This window comes from Anguilla rostrata, chromosome 3 (assembly GCF_018555375.3).
Source record: "Anguilla rostrata isolate EN2019 chromosome 3, ASM1855537v3, whole genome shotgun sequence".
In the NCBI taxonomy this organism is placed as follows: Eukaryota; Metazoa; Chordata; class Actinopteri; order Anguilliformes; family Anguillidae; genus Anguilla; species Anguilla rostrata.
In genome coordinates, this window is record NC_057935.1 from 41,433,435 (window position 1) to 41,456,276 (window position 22,842).

At 38.4% G+C, this 22,842-nt stretch overlaps 1 protein-coding gene across 1 annotated transcript; it reads left to right on the forward strand.

Moving 5' to 3' along the window:
• The first annotated feature begins 450 nt into the window (after nt 1-450).
• LOC135250867 (BTB/POZ domain-containing protein KCTD16-like) lies at nt 451-9,147 on the forward strand. The gene is made up of 2 exons (XM_064327631.1): nt 451-2,100; nt 7,279-9,147. The coding sequence occupies exons 1-2, from the start codon at nt 1,293-1,295 to the stop codon at nt 7,713-7,715; spliced, it is 1,245 nt and encodes a 414-aa protein (XP_064183701.1). The 5' UTR covers nt 451-1,292; the 3' UTR covers nt 7,716-9,147.
• The last annotated feature ends 13,695 nt before the right edge of the window (nt 9,148-22,842 follow it).

The window sequence follows — 22,842 nt, forward strand, 5'->3', positions numbered from 1 at the left end:
TGCCAGGACAATAGTAAAACGAAAAGGCTTGTATTTTTCAGCTGCTTATAAAATATCTGGTGTTTATCTGGTTTTATCTTGTTCTCCACTACTGCAAGAGGGAACTAGGGACACACCCCCAGTAATATAAGGATGAAATATAAATCAGAGCATGTATACCTAGCATTTTAGAGCATATTTCTGTGTATAAACAGGCCATCGTGACGCGCGACAAGCCGAAAAAATAGAACAGAAGCGAAAAACTACGCTTCAGTTCGCTTGTGTCGCGCAAGCTTTGCAGCCGGTTCGCGACGCGTTGCATCTGGTGGAGACGACGTCGCCCGCTGCCGTTGTAATAACAGTACTTCAACTACGCTTCAGTTACGCTCGCGGTCGATACGCGTGCGGTGGGTGTCCGGCTTAATACAGTTACAGATGGTATTTGCCTTTAAGATGATGTAAGACATTATTTCCCAGGATGGTTTCTCCTAGTACCGCTCAAGCAACTTGAGTAGACGTTTTTTAAGCAGTGTACAACCGTCTTGGCTCCATCAACAACCTATTCACTCAGTGACAGATACTTAAAATCTTCCGAGAACAAATAAGCAATAACATACCACAAGCTAAGGATGGAGAAGAACAACTAATTGCGTAGCCTACATGTTAAATTGACCAAATCGATGGGGACGGTAGCCTATTGCGTCGTATGAATAATGCTCTTTGTGAAGTTCCCACATCCCGTACCAGATCAGTAAAATCCATCGCATTCCGAAGGAGTTGAAAACGCTCCAGATCGCCTACTCTGCTAAAACTGCTGAAGTAGCCATTAACTTGGAGATTTCTTATCCAGGTTCAAAGTGAGGGGATTTAGCTTACTTTTTTTGCTTGAACAAAGGTAGGACCTTGACAGAACACACCAAACGCCGGTTCGTTTGATAACCCGATTCATATTCGCAAGCTATTTCCTTACGAAATATTTGAAGGTTACATTTCTAAAACTACTTCGTTTCTCTGGTGATTTAGAAGCAGTGGTTGGCGTCTTAAAGACCAAAATAGCCTAAAGATGTCATGCAAAATCGCCCATTTCTAGCAAGTGTAAATAATTCAGTAAATAGGCTAACCTTAGGCTATATCTATGTAGCCTAGGTTAGTATTTCTCGTAAGTGAAATCGTCTTTTTATTTTTGAAATGAGTTTGAATTGATATGTAGGCTAGTATCGTTTGTTAAAAATATTACGGAGGAATGGAATGTAGCCTATAGGCTACTTCTGCAAATAGACCAGCGCTAGGCATTTTGTGTGTAGTTTGGAACAATGGCATTGAATGAAAACTGCAGGACATACCCGCCGCCCAAAGAAGGTCAGAATAATTTCCCCGACGTTGTTGAACTCAATGTTGGGGGGCAGCTATATTCCACTCGCCGTGCCACTCTAATTACCATTTCCAATTCACTGCTAGGAAGAATATTCTCTCCTAAGACAGATCTTACCAGTGCCCTGCCGCGGGATCCTAAAGGGCGCTACTTTATCGACAGAGATGGGTTTTTATTTCGGTATGTTTTGGACTACCTCAGAGACAAGCAGGTCGTCCTACCTGACCACTTTCCAGAAAGGGAGAGACTAAAGAGGGAGGCAGAATACTTCCAGCTGCCGGAGTTTGTGAGAATTTTGACCCCTGACGACTTGAAACAAAGTCCGGATGACAATTCCCATAGTGATTTCGAAGACGCTTCACATGGGAGGATATGCCCTTCGTCGTCTTTTGTTTCAGATGACAGAAAGTATGGGTTCATTACGGTCGGTTATAGAGGTTCGTCGTGTACCACGGGCAGAGAATTCCAGGCCGAAGCAAAGTTTAGACGGGTATCCAGAATTTTGATTTGCGGGAGGATTTCATTGGTGACAGAGGTCTTCGAGGGGACCCTGAACGAGAGCCGGGACACTGACAGGCCGTACACCTCTCGGTTTTACCTCAAGTTCAAACATCTGGAGAGAGCTTTTGACATGCTAGCTGAATGTGGATTCCATATGGTTGCATGTAATTCGGCGGTGACAGCATCATTGGTCAGTCATTGCACTGATGGCAATATCTTGTCAAGTTACACAGAATACGTCTTCTTTCGTAAGTCAAATTTATTTATTAAAGACCACCTAGAGTCTATACAGCTATCCGTATGTAGTATTACTAATTACTGAAGGATTTCGCGATTTCTAACGTACGGTACATCAAGTGCTTAGACATTTCAAATGAGAACATGAAAGTGACCAATCTCATAATATAATAACTTTTCGGGGTTACCACAAGAGGGAGCAAGTGATTTACTGCTTGTTCAAGTGAATTTCATTTTTGGCTGGACCGTAACTGCGGGGCCAGACCTACAAATGCGAATGTCTGTGACTAAGTGACTGAGTGATGAAGTTACACCATTGGTCGGCCGAGTTATGAAGTTACACCATTGGTTGGCCGGATCACGTGTGTTAGGTCCAGCCATGTACTAGATTTTAACCTGGTCTTGTTTAACCTTGATGTTATAAGGCAGGAGTCTTCAAACATGGTCTGCTTATGACAAGGGAAAGGGTTTATGTTCCAATATGCATATGCCATGGTAAATGCAGCCTGTGTAAATAACCCCCATAATTTAATTTATTCCTGTTAATTTCCATGTATTCCCACAATATTTCATGCATAGTTTCCACCCCTGAATATTCCTGAAATTTTGCAACCATAATCAAGAATTACATTTAATCAGATTGAGCCTAAATAGTTTGTCATTTGCTACTATGTCTGACCTCCTCTTCCATATCTTGTGAGAAAAAGTCACTTTGTTCTAAATATCAAATTATTCTGGGAAGTTTCAGTTTAGGTACAATTTGTTTTTTCAACAACATGAAGCACATTTGCTCTTAATGCAACTTTATGGTTTTGATTGCATCTATGGGAATGAGCTCACTAAGAAACCAGTCCTGGAGTACCTCTTTACAAGATGGGCTAATTACATTTCATTACAGTAATTTAGCAGACACTTATCCATAGTGACTTACGAAGTAAAATATGGCCTAAAATGCATTTATTAGGTTTATGAGAGCAGCAATGACAGAATACAGAAAAGGACCGTTCAATGGCGGGGGTCTGACCCCCCCTATTATGACTTGGACCCCCCCAAAAGAGATAAAAACAACAGGTCGGGGGGTCGAAACATTTATATATCCTTCTTACCTGTAATCGTTATATGTGTCATGTGGTTCACACATTAGGGTAGGTGTTTATTGTTCTTAAAGATTATACTGCTATTCTTGAGAAAAAAAAAAAACTTAAAAAAAACTAAATGAACAGCCTTGAGTTTTCGAAGAGAAATTAGTTTACTGAAGCTGAGACCCCCCGAATCCCCCCCATAATTCGAACCCTGTGACACAGGTGTTACATGATTCATGAGTCATATCAGGTGTGTGGGGACAATCCTGTGGGCAAGTAGAGCTGCTGGTGACAAGCTAATAAGCTCAAATGAAGCAAATCAAACCAAGCAGGCAAGAGGACTGTAGTTATACTTAATTACATGTCCTTCGATTTTTCATCTCTGTGCCTCTCTCACATTATAATCCCTGCTATCATAGCAGCTTAAAATGTTTTATGGTATGTTTTAAACAACTGCTTAAACTTTAAATTCTTCTGTTTATTATATGTTTCTGTTTTATTTGCCCCTGTTTTTTCGCTACATGACTAATTGGAGGCATGAAAATGTGATTTCAAACCAGGAATAAATCCACATAGTCCATTTTCATAGCTATTTCCTGCATTTAGTAGCATTCTGTTTTCATGTGTTTGTGACTGATTTCTCTTTAAATCAAATTCAAATAGTTAGTGCTGAGTCTGAATTGCTACTTTCCAATACTGGCCTAAAATTTCAATTTGTGTGGCATAGTCAGTAGCGTGGCTGATTCTCAAGCCATATGCAGGTCTCCACTCGTGGGCAGAGGTGTGATTCCTGCCATGGCACCTGCTGAGCTGTCAGATCGTTTAAAACAGATAGTTTAAGCTATTAAACAGATAGTCTGTTAGAATTTTATGGGCTTTTTGAAGCAATCTGCTGTGATAGATAGATGCAACTGTGGTGAGATCTAGTCCAATGATTTTAGCAGCCATGTGCACCACTCTTTCTAGCTGCTTTTTTCATGTGCTGTTGTGTAACTGTACCATATGGAGATAGAAAAAATCAACACACTTTCAATGACAGCAATACGTGTTGAAATTGGGTGTTAGCAATGTGGTTTTCCACCATAAATAGTTTATTTTTCTCAACTAGGCTATTAAGAATTCACCATGGCGCAGCTTATAAAAAATATTTATTCCCAAAGATTTATTTCTGTAAAATCTCACTGTGTAAACCCTGAAAGTCTTTCATTTTTTTGTTTTATATGCTTTCAGCATACTTTGTGGCTGAAATTAAATTGATATATATTTTCAGCATATAAAAGGACTCACATTCATGAAGTATACACAATACTATTTGTATCTGTCTCTAGCAAATTATTTGTATCAAAATGATGCCAAGTTACAAACTTTCACCAATGTTTTACAGAAACGAAATAAGCCATGATGTATTATCCTATATCTATGATACCTTTGGTTTTTCTACATTATTTCAAGAAACTTGAAACTTGAACTGTATTTCTTCATCTCTTCATCTTCATCGCATATTTTGTGTTGTATTTCCTACTATGTAAAGCCATGATAATAAGATCCATCTTTTAGAAATATACTGTGCCCATGGTGTGTGTTGTGCTGTGTTGTGCCATGAGTAGTGCTGTCTCCTCACAGTAAGAAGATACCAAGTTTGAATCCTGGTGAAGGGTCTTCCTATGTGGAGTGTGCATGTTCTCCCTGTGTTTGTGTGGATTTCTTCTGGGTACTCCGATTTCATCCCACAGTCCTAAGACCTGCAGGTTAGGTTAATTGAGGAGTCAAAATTGTCCTTGGGGTGGGAATGTGTTAGTGAATGGTGTGTGGGCCCTGACTTTATGTATTGCCTGTATTATATAGGCCTAGATAATGTCACATGATGTAATTCACCATTAATGGTCACAAAATGTACACACAACACAGCTACACATAAATTTTGTATTGATTGATTGAGATGCTCTTCCTTCCTACAAAGGCATTCTTTTAAATTCTGGATTTTGAATGTTACCTTCTTCATATTAGGTATGATCTCACATAACTAGGGAATCTGTTTAATAAAAAACAATAATAACATGGTATTTTTAATCCATGGTTTTGAATGTGATGACACCCAAAACCTAAACATATCGATATAAACAGATGTATTTTTAATGGCATCATCGTTTACTTCTACATTATGATGCATCACTTCTAGACTCTTTTAATAGCTTGGTCCTGTGGGCAGATGGCAAAGCTGTGAAACTGTGAATACTGGAGTGTTATCATGCAACCTTGAGTGGGAGGATGTGCAATGATCTGCATATAGACTACAGTACATACCAATGGTTCTAAAACCTAGTACGTAACAACACTTTTTTTCAGCATAAAAATAGCCAGTTTGTATAGTGGCAGCCTGGCCAGTATACTTGCATAATGCCCTGTATGGAAAGTGGTCAGCATCAGATCAATTTTAAATGAGTACTGTAACTCCTAACCCTTGTGTTCCATTTACTTAGCACCTGTAAAACTGTTAACATGGGTCAAATATACACATTATTGAGATTTTAAAGCATTACAGAAATAAAATTTATGCAAAAATGCTCAATATATGTTATCTTTATCTCAATTTCAAACAATATAAACTATGTGTATGGTTAATTGTCGCCTTTTACCTCTGCTTGATTACAATTGCACAATTAACCCATAAATCCACTATAAAGATGGCATGCAGGGCATAAATCATGTTTGTTTGTGAAAAATGTAAATGAAATGCAGTAATTATTGACATTTATTGTTTTAAACTGACATTCTCAATTATTTATCTTTATCTTATGTTCAAAGAAACCATATAGGCAAAAAAGACATAAAGGCAATACCAATTATGAACAACAAATAGAAATACTATTTTAGTAAAAAAGTATTTTAGTAAATATCCAAAATGGGTCGTTTGACCCAAATCAAATTGAACACTGGTTAATATATTACATGTGGTGTCTGTGCATAACTGATGATCTAACACTGATACTTCTATTATGTGAAGTTACCCTGTTACCACCAACAGACAGAACATTAGCTGCATTCCTGAAGAGAAGATAGATGCTGTGCTAGGTGACCTACCCTTGTCACCTATGCTGAACCGTGCCTGCTTTTCATTGTATTCAATGTGTAGGCAACATGGCTAATCAAAGTGATTTACAATTAGCCTGCAGTGTTTTTTTTAAATAAAAATGAAGTTATGTTCACCAATTGGGATCTGTGATTTGTGAACAAAATGTTCAGCTGTTCACGAGCACAGACATTCCTACTGAAACAATGGGAAGCATTTCTGAGCAGATGATATTTCTAAGAAGTTCCAAACAATAGTTTTTCAAGTACATTTGTAATTGTGATTTTTTTTTAATGCTCCACAGAAGGAAAATGGTACAGTCACATTTCGTATGAATTTCTGTCCACAGAAAGATCTGCTGCCATAATGAAGTGAACAGCATGTGCTATGAACATTTTATCTCCTAGTTCAGCATTACATTTGTATACAGCACAATCTGTCAGCTGTGCAGATTATACAAATCCTCTGGGAGCCTTGATGTTTATTAGCAGATAGAGGTCTATAAAACAAGTAGCCATGCAGACGTACATCAATTTTATTTGCAGAACTGTATTAAATTGTTTACTCAACGTAGCATAAATGACTTAATCAAAGTGTTCTAAACTTGGCATAAATTAAGCAAACGAGGTGTTCTAAAAAGACAGTCATATTCTGTGGAGCTGCGAACAATGGGGCATTGCAGTGTAGCCAACACTAATGCCTTTTCACTCTACTGTGCCAAGCCAAGTTGCACTGGGTAATAGCACCTTCTAAATGTTTTTACAAAAGAATGCTGGCATGAATCAGCCATGGACTGTGGAAGAGGTGGCAATGTCCAAGGCAAGCTTCTTTCTCCATATTGATGGCAGGACGTTAAATATTGAAGTGCATTGTGCTGAGACACCAATGCTAACTGACTTTTTTTCTTATAATATCCTGTGTGTGTGTGTGTGTGTGTGTGCATGCACATACGTGCATGCACGCAGACTCATGTGTGTGCTCAGTACCAGAAGATAAGCTTTCAGTCATTTTGAACAGTTGTGTGTGGTCTGTTTCAGGTGGGCCATCACAGAGCTCATCAACCCTTCACTGCTGCTGCAAGAGCCACGGGGGTGACCTACAGGAGGAGAGTGGCACCTCTTTCAACGAGCTCTCTACCTCTAGCTCAGAGAGCCAATCAGAGTCCAGCTCGCCCCACAGTACAGGGCTAAGCAGCCCAGTGAAACGACGCGCCAACTTACAGACACTGGACCGTCCGCCGAAGAAGGGGACTGTTCAGATGCTGCAGCAGTCAGAGCTCCACAGGCTCCGCACATTGACCGGAAGCTCAGGTGACACTAGCGCCTACAGGAAGAAGCTGGCCCCAGAAAGGATGAGCATTGAGGAGGAGCTAGAGAAATGCATCCGGGACTTCCGCAGGATCAAAATCCCTGATCAGTTCCCTGAAAGAAAGTACGTGTGGCAATCAGAACTCCTCAGAAAGTATCACCTCTGATAAGACCAATCGTCAGGCACATGAACAGCAAGCAGAAACGTGTGCAGATGTACTGTACTGTATGTTTTTATCTCAGACTTCTCTCTCAGGCATAAGAATGCTCGAAAAACAAAACTACATTTTTTATATGGCATATTGTACCATGTAAAAGCACAATCTATGGCTTCCAGCATTACTGACTCAGTACAGTTAATGTCTAGCATTGAAAAGTTACAATATTCATGTTTGAGTTTACATGAGTTTCCCATGAGTTTCTTCTGTACCTTCTAATGCCTATAAGCACTATGGGATTATTAATTTAACTCAGGGGACTAGCTTATATTTACCATTTCTATTTCCTCTTTCAATTCTGGTGCAGACAAACATTATAGAACTGTCCTTAAAAACATATGACACTGCAAACTGCAGGTGACTTTTATACTCTACCCTGTGGTGATGCCTGCAACAGTTAGCACTGATACAGTCAAGATAAGACATGAGACCAGTGCATCCAGTGGTTTTAGCAGTGTAGCTCACCTGGCAGCCCCCTCGACCATGCATTCTGTGGAAATATATGGCAAGTTTGTGAATTGGTAGTCAAATATGTATTCATTGTTTATATAAGAGTGCAGACATATTAAAGCACTAAAAAACATTTTATACCTATGTGGAGAGATCAAGAAATTTCCAGTTAATCTCACCAGAGGTGGAAAGTCCAGGGGTCAGAAAGTAAAACTCCTGCGCATGCGTTCCATCCACCCAGGAACTCAGCCAGCTGGTTTCATTAATTAGTTCTGGCTGCTGGCTGAAGAATTGTGCTAATTAGCAAATTTGGGGACTGGAACAAAATACTGGGGAGGACTTTTACTTTCTGAACCCAAATTTTCCACCTCTGAATCTCACAAATTTTATGAATCAAGATATTTATTTATTTGCCTCTATAGGATATTTTATTTCTGTTTTTCAAAAGAGTACAATCCTGGACACTGAGAATAATTACAAGCAAAAATGACATGTATTCATTAAAATCACAATGAAAGTAAATCTTTCCTTGCTGGCAGACATTACCAGTGAGATCTATGGCCTCAAGCATGTGAAAGTCTCTCCAGTCCTGGGGGATGTGTGCCAGAAATCCTATACTGTACTGTACCCTAAAGTCTTACAGTAAATGCAAAGGGGTATTTCCCAACACAACACAGGTTCAGTATTAAAAAACTATATAATGATGCAGAAAATAATAATAATTATAATAATAATGTAATAAATGCACATATTCAATAAAATTGTCTGTTCAGGTATTCAGTCTAATATTTGGTACGAAGTAGACACAATGGCCGTTTATTGTCCAATATACATATACTATATGCAGACCTGCCAACCTGCACGCATTTTGTGTACCAACCACGCAATTCTTGGTCAAAATACGCAGGTACGAAATGCCAGCTGAAACTACGCATATATATATATATATATATATATATATATATATATATATATATATATTATTGTCATTTATTTACGGAAAACAATCAATCAATACAAAACAATACCGTACATTTATTCGGCATTTAAACTACATCACTCGGATTGGACCAGATGCTACTACCTTGTGGTTCTGTAACCCCTCCCCGACCCACTCTCACTCAACATCCACTGATACTCAGCGGTACTTATTTATCCACCGAGGCGTAACGCTGCATTGCTGAGGTACAATGGGAAGTGGGGGAGTAATAATCAAGCACAAAAAATGTGACCGTAATGTTAACATATAAAACGTTAAAACATGTTCGGTAACTTTACGAGATGATGCATTTCTAGGGGTATATACTAATGAGATAAATTTGTATATATAGTTAGCCGTAGTATCTCGCATACGATGTGATTTGCCTCGTTACGAGACGGCTACGATGTGAATAACTAATAGAGTAATTTAGTTGCAGTAATTCAAACGCCACGGAGACTCCCTGTTCTAACTTTTTCGCGCACGCTCTGTTGGAGCAAAGTGACCATTGCAACCATTTTGCAGCACCAGCCTTGCAGTTAGAAAATAATCATGACCTCAGATGACGAGGATACAGACAAGGAGAGAGAGAGAGCAGCAGAGAGCAAAGAAGCGAGTCCATGCTCCCCAGAAGTTCCTCGCAAAATATCAGGAGCAATGGCCGTGCCTCCGCCCCTCAAAACTTCCGCACCATGCATTTTGCACATTGTGCAATTATGATTTTGACATTAGCCACCAAGGAGCTTCAGGTAATAATTTAGCTAAACCTCTAGTTACAAAGGCCTACATTCCTAGATAATTTTTGAATTGAATACATTTTTTTCCCCATTAGGCCTATATGATGTGTGCCTATATGAGCTGATTCAATTATTTAATTATGAAATAAAAATGGAAATCATGAACTGAAACTTGGTTTTATTTATAATTTTATTCATAATTGACAGTGTTTTACAGTGTTTGCAACATAAGTTTTCTTTTTTTTACATTATAACATAAGTTTCTGTAAATACTTGAAAATGAAAACATACAATATACAAAATAGATTATTTCAATTTTTATTAAATAATTGAATGCAATTCATTTATGGTTATCAGTTTGTATAAGCACACATCATATAATGCAATATTAATCATAAAAAAAATGGTTTTAAGCAGGTGTACTTTTGACTTGCAAGTATATCATAATATAGCCCAGTGCAGTGCAAGTGATATTTTAGAATCAGGTCAAATTATACGATTTTGCCTGATCACTTGAACAGTCAAAACTAGAATTATGAAGAAAGGCTTGTGTGTGTGTGTGTGTGTGTGTGTATCTTGCAGACTGCCGACGCCACGTGGAGGGGAAAAAACATTTTAAAATTATTACAGATTCAGTCCCTAGAATTAATTCATTCTTCCTGCAAGCACATGATTTGAGACCAATTCGGGCAGAAACTCTTTTCACTACTGACTATTGTGGTACTCAAAATATTTTCCCAGGATTGGCAGGTCTGTATATGGTAGCTGTAAAAGAGCATTGGTGAGGTTGGGCACTGATGTTGGGTGTAAGGTCTGGCTTGCAGACGGCATTCCAGTACATCCCAAAGGTGTTTGATTGTCAGGGCTCTGTGCAGGGCCAGTCAAATTCTTTCCCACAAAACTCAGCAAACCATTTCTTTATGGACCTTGCTATGTGCATGGCGGCATTGTCATGCTGATACAGGAAAGGGCCTTCCCAAAACTGTTGCCAAACGGTTGTAAGTGCACAATTCTCTACAATGTCATTGTATGCTGTAGCATTAAAATATCCCTTCAATAGAACTTAGGGGCCTAGCCCAAACTATGATAAACAGCCCCAGGCTATAATTCCTCCTCCACCAAACTTTACAGTGGGCACTATGCATTCTGCCAAACCCTGATTTGTTCATCTTCACAATAACAGCAGCTACAGTTGACTGGTGAAGCTTTAGCAGGATAGAAATTTAATGAACTGATTTGGTGGAAAGGTGGCATCCTATGACAGTGCCATGTTGAAAGTCATTGAGCTCTTCTACTGCCAATGTTTGTCAGTGGAGATTGCATGGCTGTATGCTTGATTGTATGCAACTGTTAGCAATGGGTGTGGCTGAAATAGCTGAATTCACTAATTAGAAGGGGTTTCCACATAATTTTGGAAATGTAGTGTATGTATAAGTCACTTTCTCTTTTGGAAAGAACTTATACATACAAAACATGTTTCTAAATTGATTATAGTTCAACTTCAAACATTCTCGATTTGTACCCTTCAGTCAGAATTTTAAAACATTTCCCTCAGTGTTAAGACCTAATGTACAGAAATGGCTTTCATGGAAGAATTTTACCACGTTTTACAACATATTACATTTATTGCAACATAAGATTATTTATTTTGTGAAACCAGACTTTAAAACCTTTTTTAATTTTTTAAATTTATTTTGGCGACCACTTATGATCGCTGCTATTATTGTAACATTTCAGTACTTTGCTCAAAGGTACAATGGGGTTGCCCCACCTGGGATTCAACCCTGCAGCCTTGGAGCTACAAGACCAGCTCTGTACCCATGACATTACAGTACTGCCATAAAATCATACAGTGGCTACATTGCCATCTTAAAATGATAAGTCATGTTCCTAATGTTCCTAATTCAGATTTTAGGGGATCATTAAATATCACACATTGCTACATTAACATTTACTTCTGAGGACTTAATTCCCATTTTCATATCATTTGATATAGGTGTGCAGTGATGTATTCATTAAACATTCCCTAAGTACTTCTAAGAACATACATGTGAATGGATGGTTATACTTTCATAATTGCTTGCATTTTTCAGTCACCCTATGTATATTCTACATCTAACACTACAAAGAAAAGTTTTATTACCTTTACAAATGCCCAGAACATTGTTGAGTACGTGTATGGAAAATACTGCAGACTATTTGTCTGCCTTTGTGATATTGTAAAAAAGATGAGTGCAAATGCGTATTGTGTATGCTAATGTTTTAGTGCAGGTGTATTATGTTGTGGTTAAATACTTACTCAAAATATCCTTAGAGACATTTTAAAAATGTACAAATATACATGTGAAAATTGTATGGTTTTATTGTACACATAATTCTCTGAAAATAATTTCTGCCAGTATATTTAATACTATTTTATTTGAATGCAATGTTTGATTAAACAAAGGCCCTCCAGACTATCTGGGCTCACTATTTTTTGAACAGATCAGTGGTTTTACCTGGTCAAACTCTAAAAAGCTATTTACAGTCACTGAATCTTCTTGTGTCTACAGTGTGCCAGAGTCAATGATCACTGGTAACCTATGGTGGACAAACTGTGAACAGACAACTTCAATTTATAACAGATTTGTATTGCTAGTGTTGTTTATCATGCATGTGCTTAGGAAGTGTTGCCTGAACTGGAGTAATATCACATTAAAAATGAGTACTCAAACCAAGATTGAGTATTTCAATGTCAGCTGTCTTTATTTACTGTATTGTTTTTAAGTTCTGCAATCAACCTAAACTGATTCCATTGAAAGAAGTAATACTTGCATTTATTTGAAAGTCAAAGTAAAGTAAGGGTGATTGAATCCAGGCCATGGACTGCCCATGCGTTGGCAATGGAGGAAGTCTGAATGGAGGTGGTCCATGGAACCAGAAGAACAGTAGCTACATTTATTTTACCTTTCAAAACCAACAGCAGACCAGACTCTTACCACAATAGCAAAATTATCCATTGAATTATTTCATTTGAATTTGATGGAAAATTCAACAATGCTAAAACAAGTATGCATTTTGCTTCAACAAATCTTATATTATCTGTCCTTGTCGAAGCATTGGACACTTCCAAAATAATATTTCTGTGCTACAGAGGAATGTAGAGAAAAAAATCAACATGGGCAATCAATATTTGAGGAGCAGTGGAAAAAGTCCCCTGGAACATATTTGAAGTGAACAGTGACATGCGTAAAAAAATAGGAAGAAGCTTGTTCCTGACCAGGCAGTGTGAAACCCAATTAAGTTTTTAAAGGTACATTTATACAATCTATGACTATAACTTAAACTGAATTACAGAATATTGGCCTTGGTAATGTTTTCTGAGTAATTACATGTACTCACTTAGCAAAATAATTTCCTCAGTTTTGAATTGCATTCATATCCAGCACAAAGCTGCACATGTTACTATCCCCAAGAAACAGTATACTGGATTTCACAGATTGGAACTGGTTTGGGTGTATGTATGTTTTTTTCTGTCTCTCATTATTGCAAATGTTGAAAACCATATTGTTTTGGCTCATATTTTTATGTAAACGTAGCTTTTAGAACCATGGGAAAATGAATACACTTGCAAAAAAGTGTTTGTATATAAGCAAAGTCATATTTTTTAAAAAAAATCTCTTGTGGTCAAGATGATGAATAGAGGGAAAAGAGAAAGGTGATCTCAGTGTGCTTGTCACTCCAGCTGTTCATCCAGTGAGGGCAAAGAAGAGAGAAACAAAGCATCCAGTCCAGATTAAAAGCTAAAAATTTAAAAGTCACTTTGATGCAAAGGGAAAGTTAAAGTGGATAGGATTAAACCACTATTTACATACTGCAGCAACAGTCAAGAGACTAAGTCATGTTGTGATTTGTAATAAAAACATTTTATAGGATGGGCTTCTTAAACTGGACAGTATGAATGAGGTTGGAATAGGAATAAAATATGAATTCAAACAAATTAACTCAGACTTCCGAAAACACTCTGTTTTCAAAATTTCTGCATGGTGATTCTTGCCATCAAATAATTTCATTTTAGGTTTATCTGTTTCGTTTGACAGATTTTTAAAAGCCAAGAAACATGAAGTTTGTTGACCATGTTTCCAGAATAGTAGGAGAGGTGATAACTCCTCAAAGCTTTGCCCATGTTGTCACATGAGATATTGCATGTAAATCCGAACTGAAAACACCTTGCTTGAGGAATTTATTCAGATTTAATGGCAAGGGGTAATAAATGTCATAGGATTTATCTTTGGTTTATAGGAAATTTAAAATTTTTCTGCCTTCATAGGGATGAGTAGTAAGACAAGCCTTTGAACTGAGTGAAATCCTGTACTACAGCAGAAACTGTCGAGAGAAAATGGAGAAAGAAAGGGGGATATGACTCTACATGAGTCTAAAGATAGCTCCTCTGTTTGCTGAGGAAGCCCAGATGAACAGAAGCCGTGTCCCTGACATACTGCTTTAGTGTCCTCCAGGAGAAGGCTCATTTTCTCAAATTGTTGTGGGTACCTTCCAGTGCACCAAGATGCTATGAAGGTATCACTATGCTATTGTGCTCCAGATAGGCATACCTGCTTTAGTCTCTTTGAAGATTGCTCAAAGAGTCGTAATGTACTACATACCGCCCTCTCAGGAACACTTTTATTCATCCTCTTCAGTACCATACATCATTAAGAAGTAGGAGCAGTGAATAGAGGTCTGACAATAAAAATAGGACTGTAAAAATTGGTGAATTTCTGCCAAGCCTTAGGCCTTTGTATTATTTATTGTAGGATCCACTTTCTGAAGGTTCAATTACAGCTCTGCTCTTGGGCATATTGCAGTAGATTATATAATCACTGATATTGACCCATGCACTCACCATTCTGTAACAAACCTCCCCATCATTCCATTCAGATATTGTATATATAAAGAAGAAACAGCCATGACCCATGCACGCACAGGAAGAATAAATGGAAAAGCATGATGATTTATTTACTGCCTAGCTTCAAATCTGCTGTGTTTTTGTGTTTCTCTGTAAATGGAAACAGGTGGCAAGGGCATAGGGAAATAAAACCGATGAAAGCCTCCATTTAAATATTCATAATGTGCCATAATACAGAAATTTTGGTGTGCTAGAAAAGAGAGATTTCACAAGTGGACTTGAACACAAATACCAAATAGATTTTTGGTTCAAAATGTGGACTTACCCACTGGGTCTGAATTTGCCATTATTTAGGCAGCCAAGTACCAAGGGTACCTAGGACCCCTGTTGTTTTTTCATGGATTATTATATTCCTCTTTTTCTTCTTCTTCTGCCTCTGTCTAAATTTTACCACATGCTCAAAAACTGCATGACACCCATGCAACAGATGTTCTAGTGTCACCTGCAAAATTGCAACATTGAAAAAAATATTATGGCCATCCCGTCTCATGGGCATGCACCAAATTCCTTCCAAACCTATATACCTCTTCATCCTGAAACATTTGCTCATAGAACCCCTGAAGTCAGCCATATTCTCCAATTTTCTTCCATTTAGAATTTTTTTAAAAAAAAATTAATTTTTCATACTTCTACAATGCTACAAACACTACAATGCTTGTCTGATTCTAACTAAATTGGGCAAGCATGATCTACAGCCCATACCTGTGTTAAATTTGGTAAGACCATTTTGATACATTTGATATTTTGATACCCAAAGATGGCTGCAGGACTGCAGGACCATAGACATATATACATAGACGCTGCATTGGCCGCTTCGGCCCCTTGCTGCGATACGTCAACGTGGCCGCCGTATTGGTCCAGGCAAGACTGGGCTGAAAATAAATAGAAGTAAACAGGGGAGCTGCAGTTTTTCTGGATAAAAAGCACTATAACGTTTACATTTCTCAGCGATTATAGCCTATTAACAGCGATTATAGCCTAACTATTGAGATTCTATGTAACTGGAGATAAAACTGTTTTTGTACTCGACGTAGATCATAAACCCTTGAATATAAAAACGACTCATTGAAATCGGTTGAGAAATGTAAAGGTTATAGTGCTTTTTATCCAGAAAAACCGCAGCCCCCCGTTTACTTGTATTTGTTTACAGGCCAGTCTTGCCTGGACCAATATGGCGGCGACGTTGATGGACGATCCAAAGGCCAATGCGGCGTCTATGTATATATGTCTATGTGCAGGACAACGACTTAAATTGAATTGAAATGGCTATGCCCAAATTATGCATATGGCCCCAAATTTTGGTTTATTTCAATGATAATTATTACAAATGTACCCTTATATGCAATGCACACCAAAGTTGTCATGAATGATATTTACATTAGGTTTGCAATCTGTGACAAAGTGCCCCCAATGTGCTATGACCCACCCTTAGTGCTTGGCCCCTGACATCACTGCTTGCAGCTATATTTACCATTATATTGTTCCAAAAGAGGATATCTACTAGGATTTACTATGCTTTGCCATCAAAAATGATATTTGCCACTAAATTCTATTTCCTACAAGTCCTTTTTTCCAAAAGAGAATATTTACCATGATCTACTAATGATTTATTATGCTTTACCATGAGTTAACATGTTTAATTTTTAAAAGATTTTCTGCCATAATCTAGTAAAATCAAGCAGGATAGTTTACCATGATTTGCTTTTCCCAAAGTGGAATTTACAACAAGTTTCCACACAGTATATTTAGCATTATTTTCTGTCCAGAAATAGGATATGTAACCTATTCCCTTTTCTCTCCCATTATCTACTGCAGCCTTGCCATCAAGCATGCCCTGCCCCTCTGCAATGCTCAGCTGCTGTCTGGGAGGGGGTCAGGCACAACAAGTGCTAAGGTACTAAGCTGTTATCAGTTTTAAAAAAAAACAAAAACAAAAAAAACTGGTGCTTTTCATTGTCTCCATTGTATTTATTTGTATTCCTGTGCTGTACTTCTCAGGTGAAATCATTCTGAATGGTGTGGCACTGTTTGCAGCAGATTATGATCCGACCCCTCATCTGCATTCGAATGGAAATTCACTCAAAATGTTTAGTTTAAGTGCAAACTGTGGCCTGTACTTGCACTTAGTAATTAAGTGAAAGTTAATCAATTAAAGATTTAATTAAGGTACCATGGCAAAATTGTTATTAATTTAAACATATTTTCATATTCTGATCAAAGGGAATATTTAATAACTCTTATGACTTCTGTCTTTATGAGAGCATTATTTGTAAATTGATCATATGTGCAGGGTCCCTTTAATTGAGGTCCCGCCCACACACTGATATGCCTCCTTTCAGGCCACACCTATTCCAGTTTGCTGTTTTTTCAGTCTTTATATGAATAAAGCAAACCCTTATGGGTATAAGGTTAGTTTGATTGAATCTGAAAAACTGAAGTTTTTGTGTGTGTGTGTTTGTGTGTGTGTGAGAGAGAGAGAGAGACACACACAGATAATGTGTTTTATGAAGCAGCTGTTACTATTTTTAGACAGGAAAAAGAGAAGACACTCCTGGAGGCGGCTTTAAATTGTTCTGCCATGCTTTTAGGACCCATCATTCCTATGACTGGATACAGTGACAAGTGACAACTGTTTAGCAAAATTAGGCTCATGCATATTTATTCATATGTATATATAGCTTACTGGTTCATCAAAACAAGTCACAAAGCTCTCACTGGGGGTTGTTTATGTCTTAAGAAATACTATAAAAAGAACTAATACACAAATAAAACTCAATTCTTTCTATTCTCCTTGTGACCATTCACCAGTAAACTATGCTATTTATATTACATGCATTACATTACTGCCATTTGGCAGATACTTTTGTCCAGAGTGACTTACAATGAGAAGACATGAGGATTACACATTTACAAGAAAGTACATACAATTTAACAAAATATCAAGATTGTGCAAAAAATATCAGTACCAAACAATGTAACACTAAAATAGAAGTGCAATCAATTGTAATTCATCATGGCTTCAGTAGGCGAGCTGTTTGCACAACTGCTAAGGAGGGTTGTGTGTGTGTGTGAGTGTGTGTGTGTGGGGGGGGGGGGGGGGTAAGTCTGAAGTTAGAAGCGGTCAGTCTGTGAGGTGAGGTCAGTCTGCAGCAGAAGGTGGGAAGTGTCTCTGCTGTTCTGATGGGGGGAGGCCATTTCACCACTGGGGGGCCAGGTCAGACAGCAGGTGTGACCTGGAAGTGGAGGCATACAGAGAGCCAGGCATGCTGATGTTGCAGGACAAAGGGATCTAACTAGTCTTTAAGGTTTGATGATCTCAAGAAGGTAGGCCAGAGTAGCCTACTTAGCACCGAGATTTTGCTGTTTCATTTTATTTTATTGATTCTACAAAGTGACAAAGTGTTCTTTGTTTTTTACATTGCTCCAAGGTTTTTCACACTACACAGGCAAATTATTCATTGGCCAGTGGAACTGGCATAATGCCCAGATTTACTGCAGCTAAGTTGGCATGCACTGCCTGTTCACAAGCCAACTGAGGGAATAGATCCATCAGTAACAACTGAACAACTGACATTTAGCAATACTTGCCTTTTGAAAAACTTCGCAAGGAGTGTGACCCATTTTCCTCTTTTTTTGCAAATTAAAATGGCATAATAATGATCACATCGCTGCAATGCCCTCTGCTCCCCCACAAGCAGTTATTCAAAAATAATTATTCTTTGTCATTTTTACTTTCATAGCCACTGAAATCATTATTGTTTAGCACTTTGCATAAATCACAGCCATCATGTCCCTGAAACACAACCCTTGTAGTTTAAAATAAAAAACAAACTACTGAGGTTTACAAGCTTTTACTTCAAGCTCCATGAAGATGGTGGGGTGCCATGAAGTTGACAATCCATATATCAGAAAACAGCAATAATACACACCAATTGTTTTTTTCTAATTGTTTTTTCATAATTTATGCTACTTTCATTTGTAGATGTACATTGTTTCAGAATTACACATAAATAACTTTTTTAGTTAGTTTTTTTTTGCAGTGACTGGAATAGAAACGTATTATTCAGTAGTAGGGTATATGGTTATATAAGGTATACATTGCCTTCGGAAAGTATTCAGACCCCTTCACTTTTTCCAGATTTTGTTACGTTACAGTCTTATTATAAAATTGATTAAATTCATTTTTATTCTCATTAATCTACACACAATACCCCATAATGACAAAGCGAAAACAGGTTTTTAGAAATTTTAGCAAATTTATAAAAAATTAAAAACTGAAATATCACATTTACATAAGTATTCAGACCCTTTACTATGATACTGAAAATTGAGCTCAGGTGCATCCGGTTTCCATTGATTATACTTGAGGTGTTTATACAACTTGATTGGAGTTCACCTGTGGTAAATTCAATTGATTGGGCATGATTTGGAAAGGGACACACCTGTCTATATAAGGTCCCACAGTTGGCAGTGCATGTCAGAGCAAAAACCAAGCCATGAAGTCGAAGGAATTGTCCGTAGACCTCAGAGACAGGATTGTGTCGAGGTACAGATATGGGGAACGGTACAAAAAAATTTCTGTAGCATTGAAAGTCCTGGAAGAACACAGTGGACTCTTATCATTCTATCATTCTTTAAATTCTTAAAAAGAAGTTTGGAACCACCAGGACTCTTTCTTGAGCTGGCCGCCCAGCCAAACTGAGCAATCGAGGGAGAAGGGCCTTGGTCAGGGAGGTGACCAAGAACCCAATGGCCACTCTGACAGAGCTCCAGAGTTCCCCTGTGGAGATGGGAGAACCTTCCAGAAGGACAACCATCTCTGCAGTAGTCCACCAATCAGGCCTTTATGGTAGAGTGGCCAGACAGAAGCCACTCCTCAATAAAAGGCACATGACAGCCTGCTTGAAGTTTGCCAAAATGTAAAGCAAAATGTAAAATCTAAAGGACTCTCAGACCATGAGAAACAAGATTACCTGGTCTGATGAAACCAAGATTGAACTCTTTGGCCACAATACCAAGCGTCACGTCTGGAGGAAACCAAGCACCGCTCATGACCTGGCCAATACCATCCCTACAGTGAAGCATGGTGGTGGCAGCATCATGCTGTGGGGATGTTTTTCAGAAGCAGGAACTGGGAGACTAGTCAGGATCAAGGGAAAGATGAACGAAGCAAAGTACAGAGAGATCATTGATGAAAACCTCTGCCAGAGCTCTCAGGACTGCAATCACTACTAACAACAACCAAGTGACTCCAGCTACCTTGACCTGCAGATGAGTATGGACCTAACACAGGCAGTCTAATAATAGGATCATGTAACCTTCAACAATTATTTTTATTTGCTTTTTCCCACCAGGAAGGGTGGAGAAAGAGCAGAGTGGGCTGCTCTGGTGTATTGTAAGGCACTGTCCATTCAGCACCTCAGATGTTTTGGCTACCTGGAAGAGCTACAGGAGCACAGACAGCACCAGCCAAACTAACAGGCAGGCCAACATCTATGGCTCATTGGCAGTCCTAACTGATGGGCCATATAAAGGCTTGGTTTTTAGGTCGAAGAAGAGATGGCTTTACAGCACATCCACAATGCAATACTGCTCTTTGTTGTGCATTGCTCTGGATAAGAGCATCTGCCAAATGCCTGTAATGTAATGTAATGCTCTCCAGCGCTCGAGTCCTTTTTGTGTTCTTTGAAAGTTGTGCTATTTTGTAGGGGTTCTGAAATCGTTTTTGATGTTGTTGTTGTAATTTTATTGTTTATTTATGCTCCTCACACTCAAGGGGTAAATAATAGGTGGTCAGACACACACAGGGTAATGGGTGTATCTCGTCCCATGCACCACCTGATTCAGTGACCACCCCCGGCACAGCATCACATCCTGTAATGTTGATATGAATGTAATTTACACATTATTTACAAATGCATTTAATACCACAAAGAAGCATACGTTATTCATCAATTATGTTATGTTACAGGTTAGCAATGAGACAAGCAGTGTAAATTGTAAACCTTGCATTTTAATTTGCTGCAGTTACATTTCTTGAGTTCATTCATTTTTTGGTGAACAATGAGAAGTATAAAGGCAGTCCAAAGGCATGTCTACATCAAAAACAAGATGTAAGTTTGAGCTACCAGGGCTGGAATTCACTATCATAAAGACCCCATTTAATTTTCATCTCTCTGTGTGAGGACTGGAATAAGCTTCTTCAGGGGCCATGAATGCTACCAAAATGGTTATTATTATAGAGATAGGTGTTTAGAGTCTCCTGTGGGTCAGATGCTTCCTGATGGCTGCACAGATAATTAATGCTTACAGAGTGACGGCACATATAAAATCCAGTTCAGGCTTAGAGCAACTTGGCAGCCTTCATGGTGCTAATTAAAATTCTAGGGCCTGTCAGCATCAGTACAGCTCAGAGATCTTTCGGCCTACTTTTATCCAACTAAACACACAACATAGTAAATGTAGACAGTAATAATTAATAGGTCTGAAAATGAAAAACCATCATCCCAGAACTGTCCTGAGAAACAATTTTAACCACCCAGAAGTGAATGTGGACTGTCCCTACTTAAAAAAGTTGAAGGTGGTTGGAGGGAGGGGGGGGGGGGGGTAATTTCTCAATAGTGGAAAAAAGTGTATAAAAATACATTTTAACCACATGTAAATTTTTTGATTACTAATCTAAAATTGTGAAGTACAAATCAAGAAAAATGTGTCCTTGTCTCAATTGTTATGGAAGGTACTATATGACAGCTGTATAAATAAAAAATATGTAGCGAAAAGAACCATGGCAAACACAACCAATCATCCTAGCAAAGAGGCTGTTTGGTGTGTGTGTGTTATTGTAGTGAGCTATGCTAATACCAAATGCAGAATACTTTAGAGCCACTGTCAAGTTTTTTGTTAGCAGGCTAAAGCTGGTGAATCTTCACCATCATATTTAGAAGTAGGTGACTGAGCATCACTGTTCAATGCATCATTCAAGCTATTTGAATGATCGCAGTTCTATTCCTGTTTCCTCCAGTTAAATGGACAGCAGTTCCCCATCGGGAGCAGACCTAACATGACCTAAGCCTCGGCTACTAAAAAATGTTGTTTTTTATCATCAGGGCAGTGCTGCTCCCCTATAAAAGCAAATTAGGCAGAATGTTATTTCACCCACCACTTTTCTAAGAAGAGGGCTATCATAGAGGTCTTTTTATTTTTCCTGCAGAATCTCAAGCCTTACTTTACCTTCATACTTTAGTTCATTGGATCCAACATAAATTACGGCCACCTGATCCACCCCCACTCAGGTGAGAAGCTTGTCTGTGCAGGCAAGTCTCCTACCTGGGAGGCACACTATGTATTTATGTATGTATACTATGTATGCAGCCACCTGGTCTCATTCATTTAAGCACACACCTGAAAACACCCCCTTAAGCTGCTGATTGTGGGAAAGGGGAGCGATGCCAGCAAACCCGTCGGAGGATGTGTGGCTTTACCCTAGGACTCTGCTCATGGCAAATCTTAAAAGGAAAGACTCACTTTTATGTCTCTTCAGAGAAATACATTTCCCAAAAATGTAAACTGCACATACTTAGCTTGAAATATTCCCGCATTGGACCTGTGCTTTGAACCATTCTCCTGCTGAAAGGTAAATTTTTACCATGACTAAAGTCTTCAGCTGACTAAAATAGGTTTTCAGTCAGTACTTTGCACTCTCCATTTTCCCATCAATTATGACAAGCTTCGCAATTTCTACCAAAGAGAAGCAACCCCATACTGGAACCACCATGCTTCACTTAAGGGATGGTGTTAAATGGGACATGTACATTGTCCCAGACATAACAAGTGGGCTTGCACCAGACATAACACTTTGCATTTTGACTAAAAATATGCTGCTCAACTTTCCACATTTTAGCTGGATCATTCTTGTGCTTTCTTGCAAACACCAGACAGGCTTGGAGATGCTATTTTTAAAAGTAA

Coding starts and splice junctions, on each gene's coding strand:
- LOC135250867 (XM_064327631.1), top strand. CDS start 1,293: ATGGCATTGAATGAAAACTGCAGGACATACCCGCCGCCCAAAGAAGGT. Junction 2,101..7,278: donor CACAGAATACGTCTTCTTTC/GTAAGTCAAATT, acceptor GGTCTGTTTCAG/GTGGGCCATCACAGAGCTCA.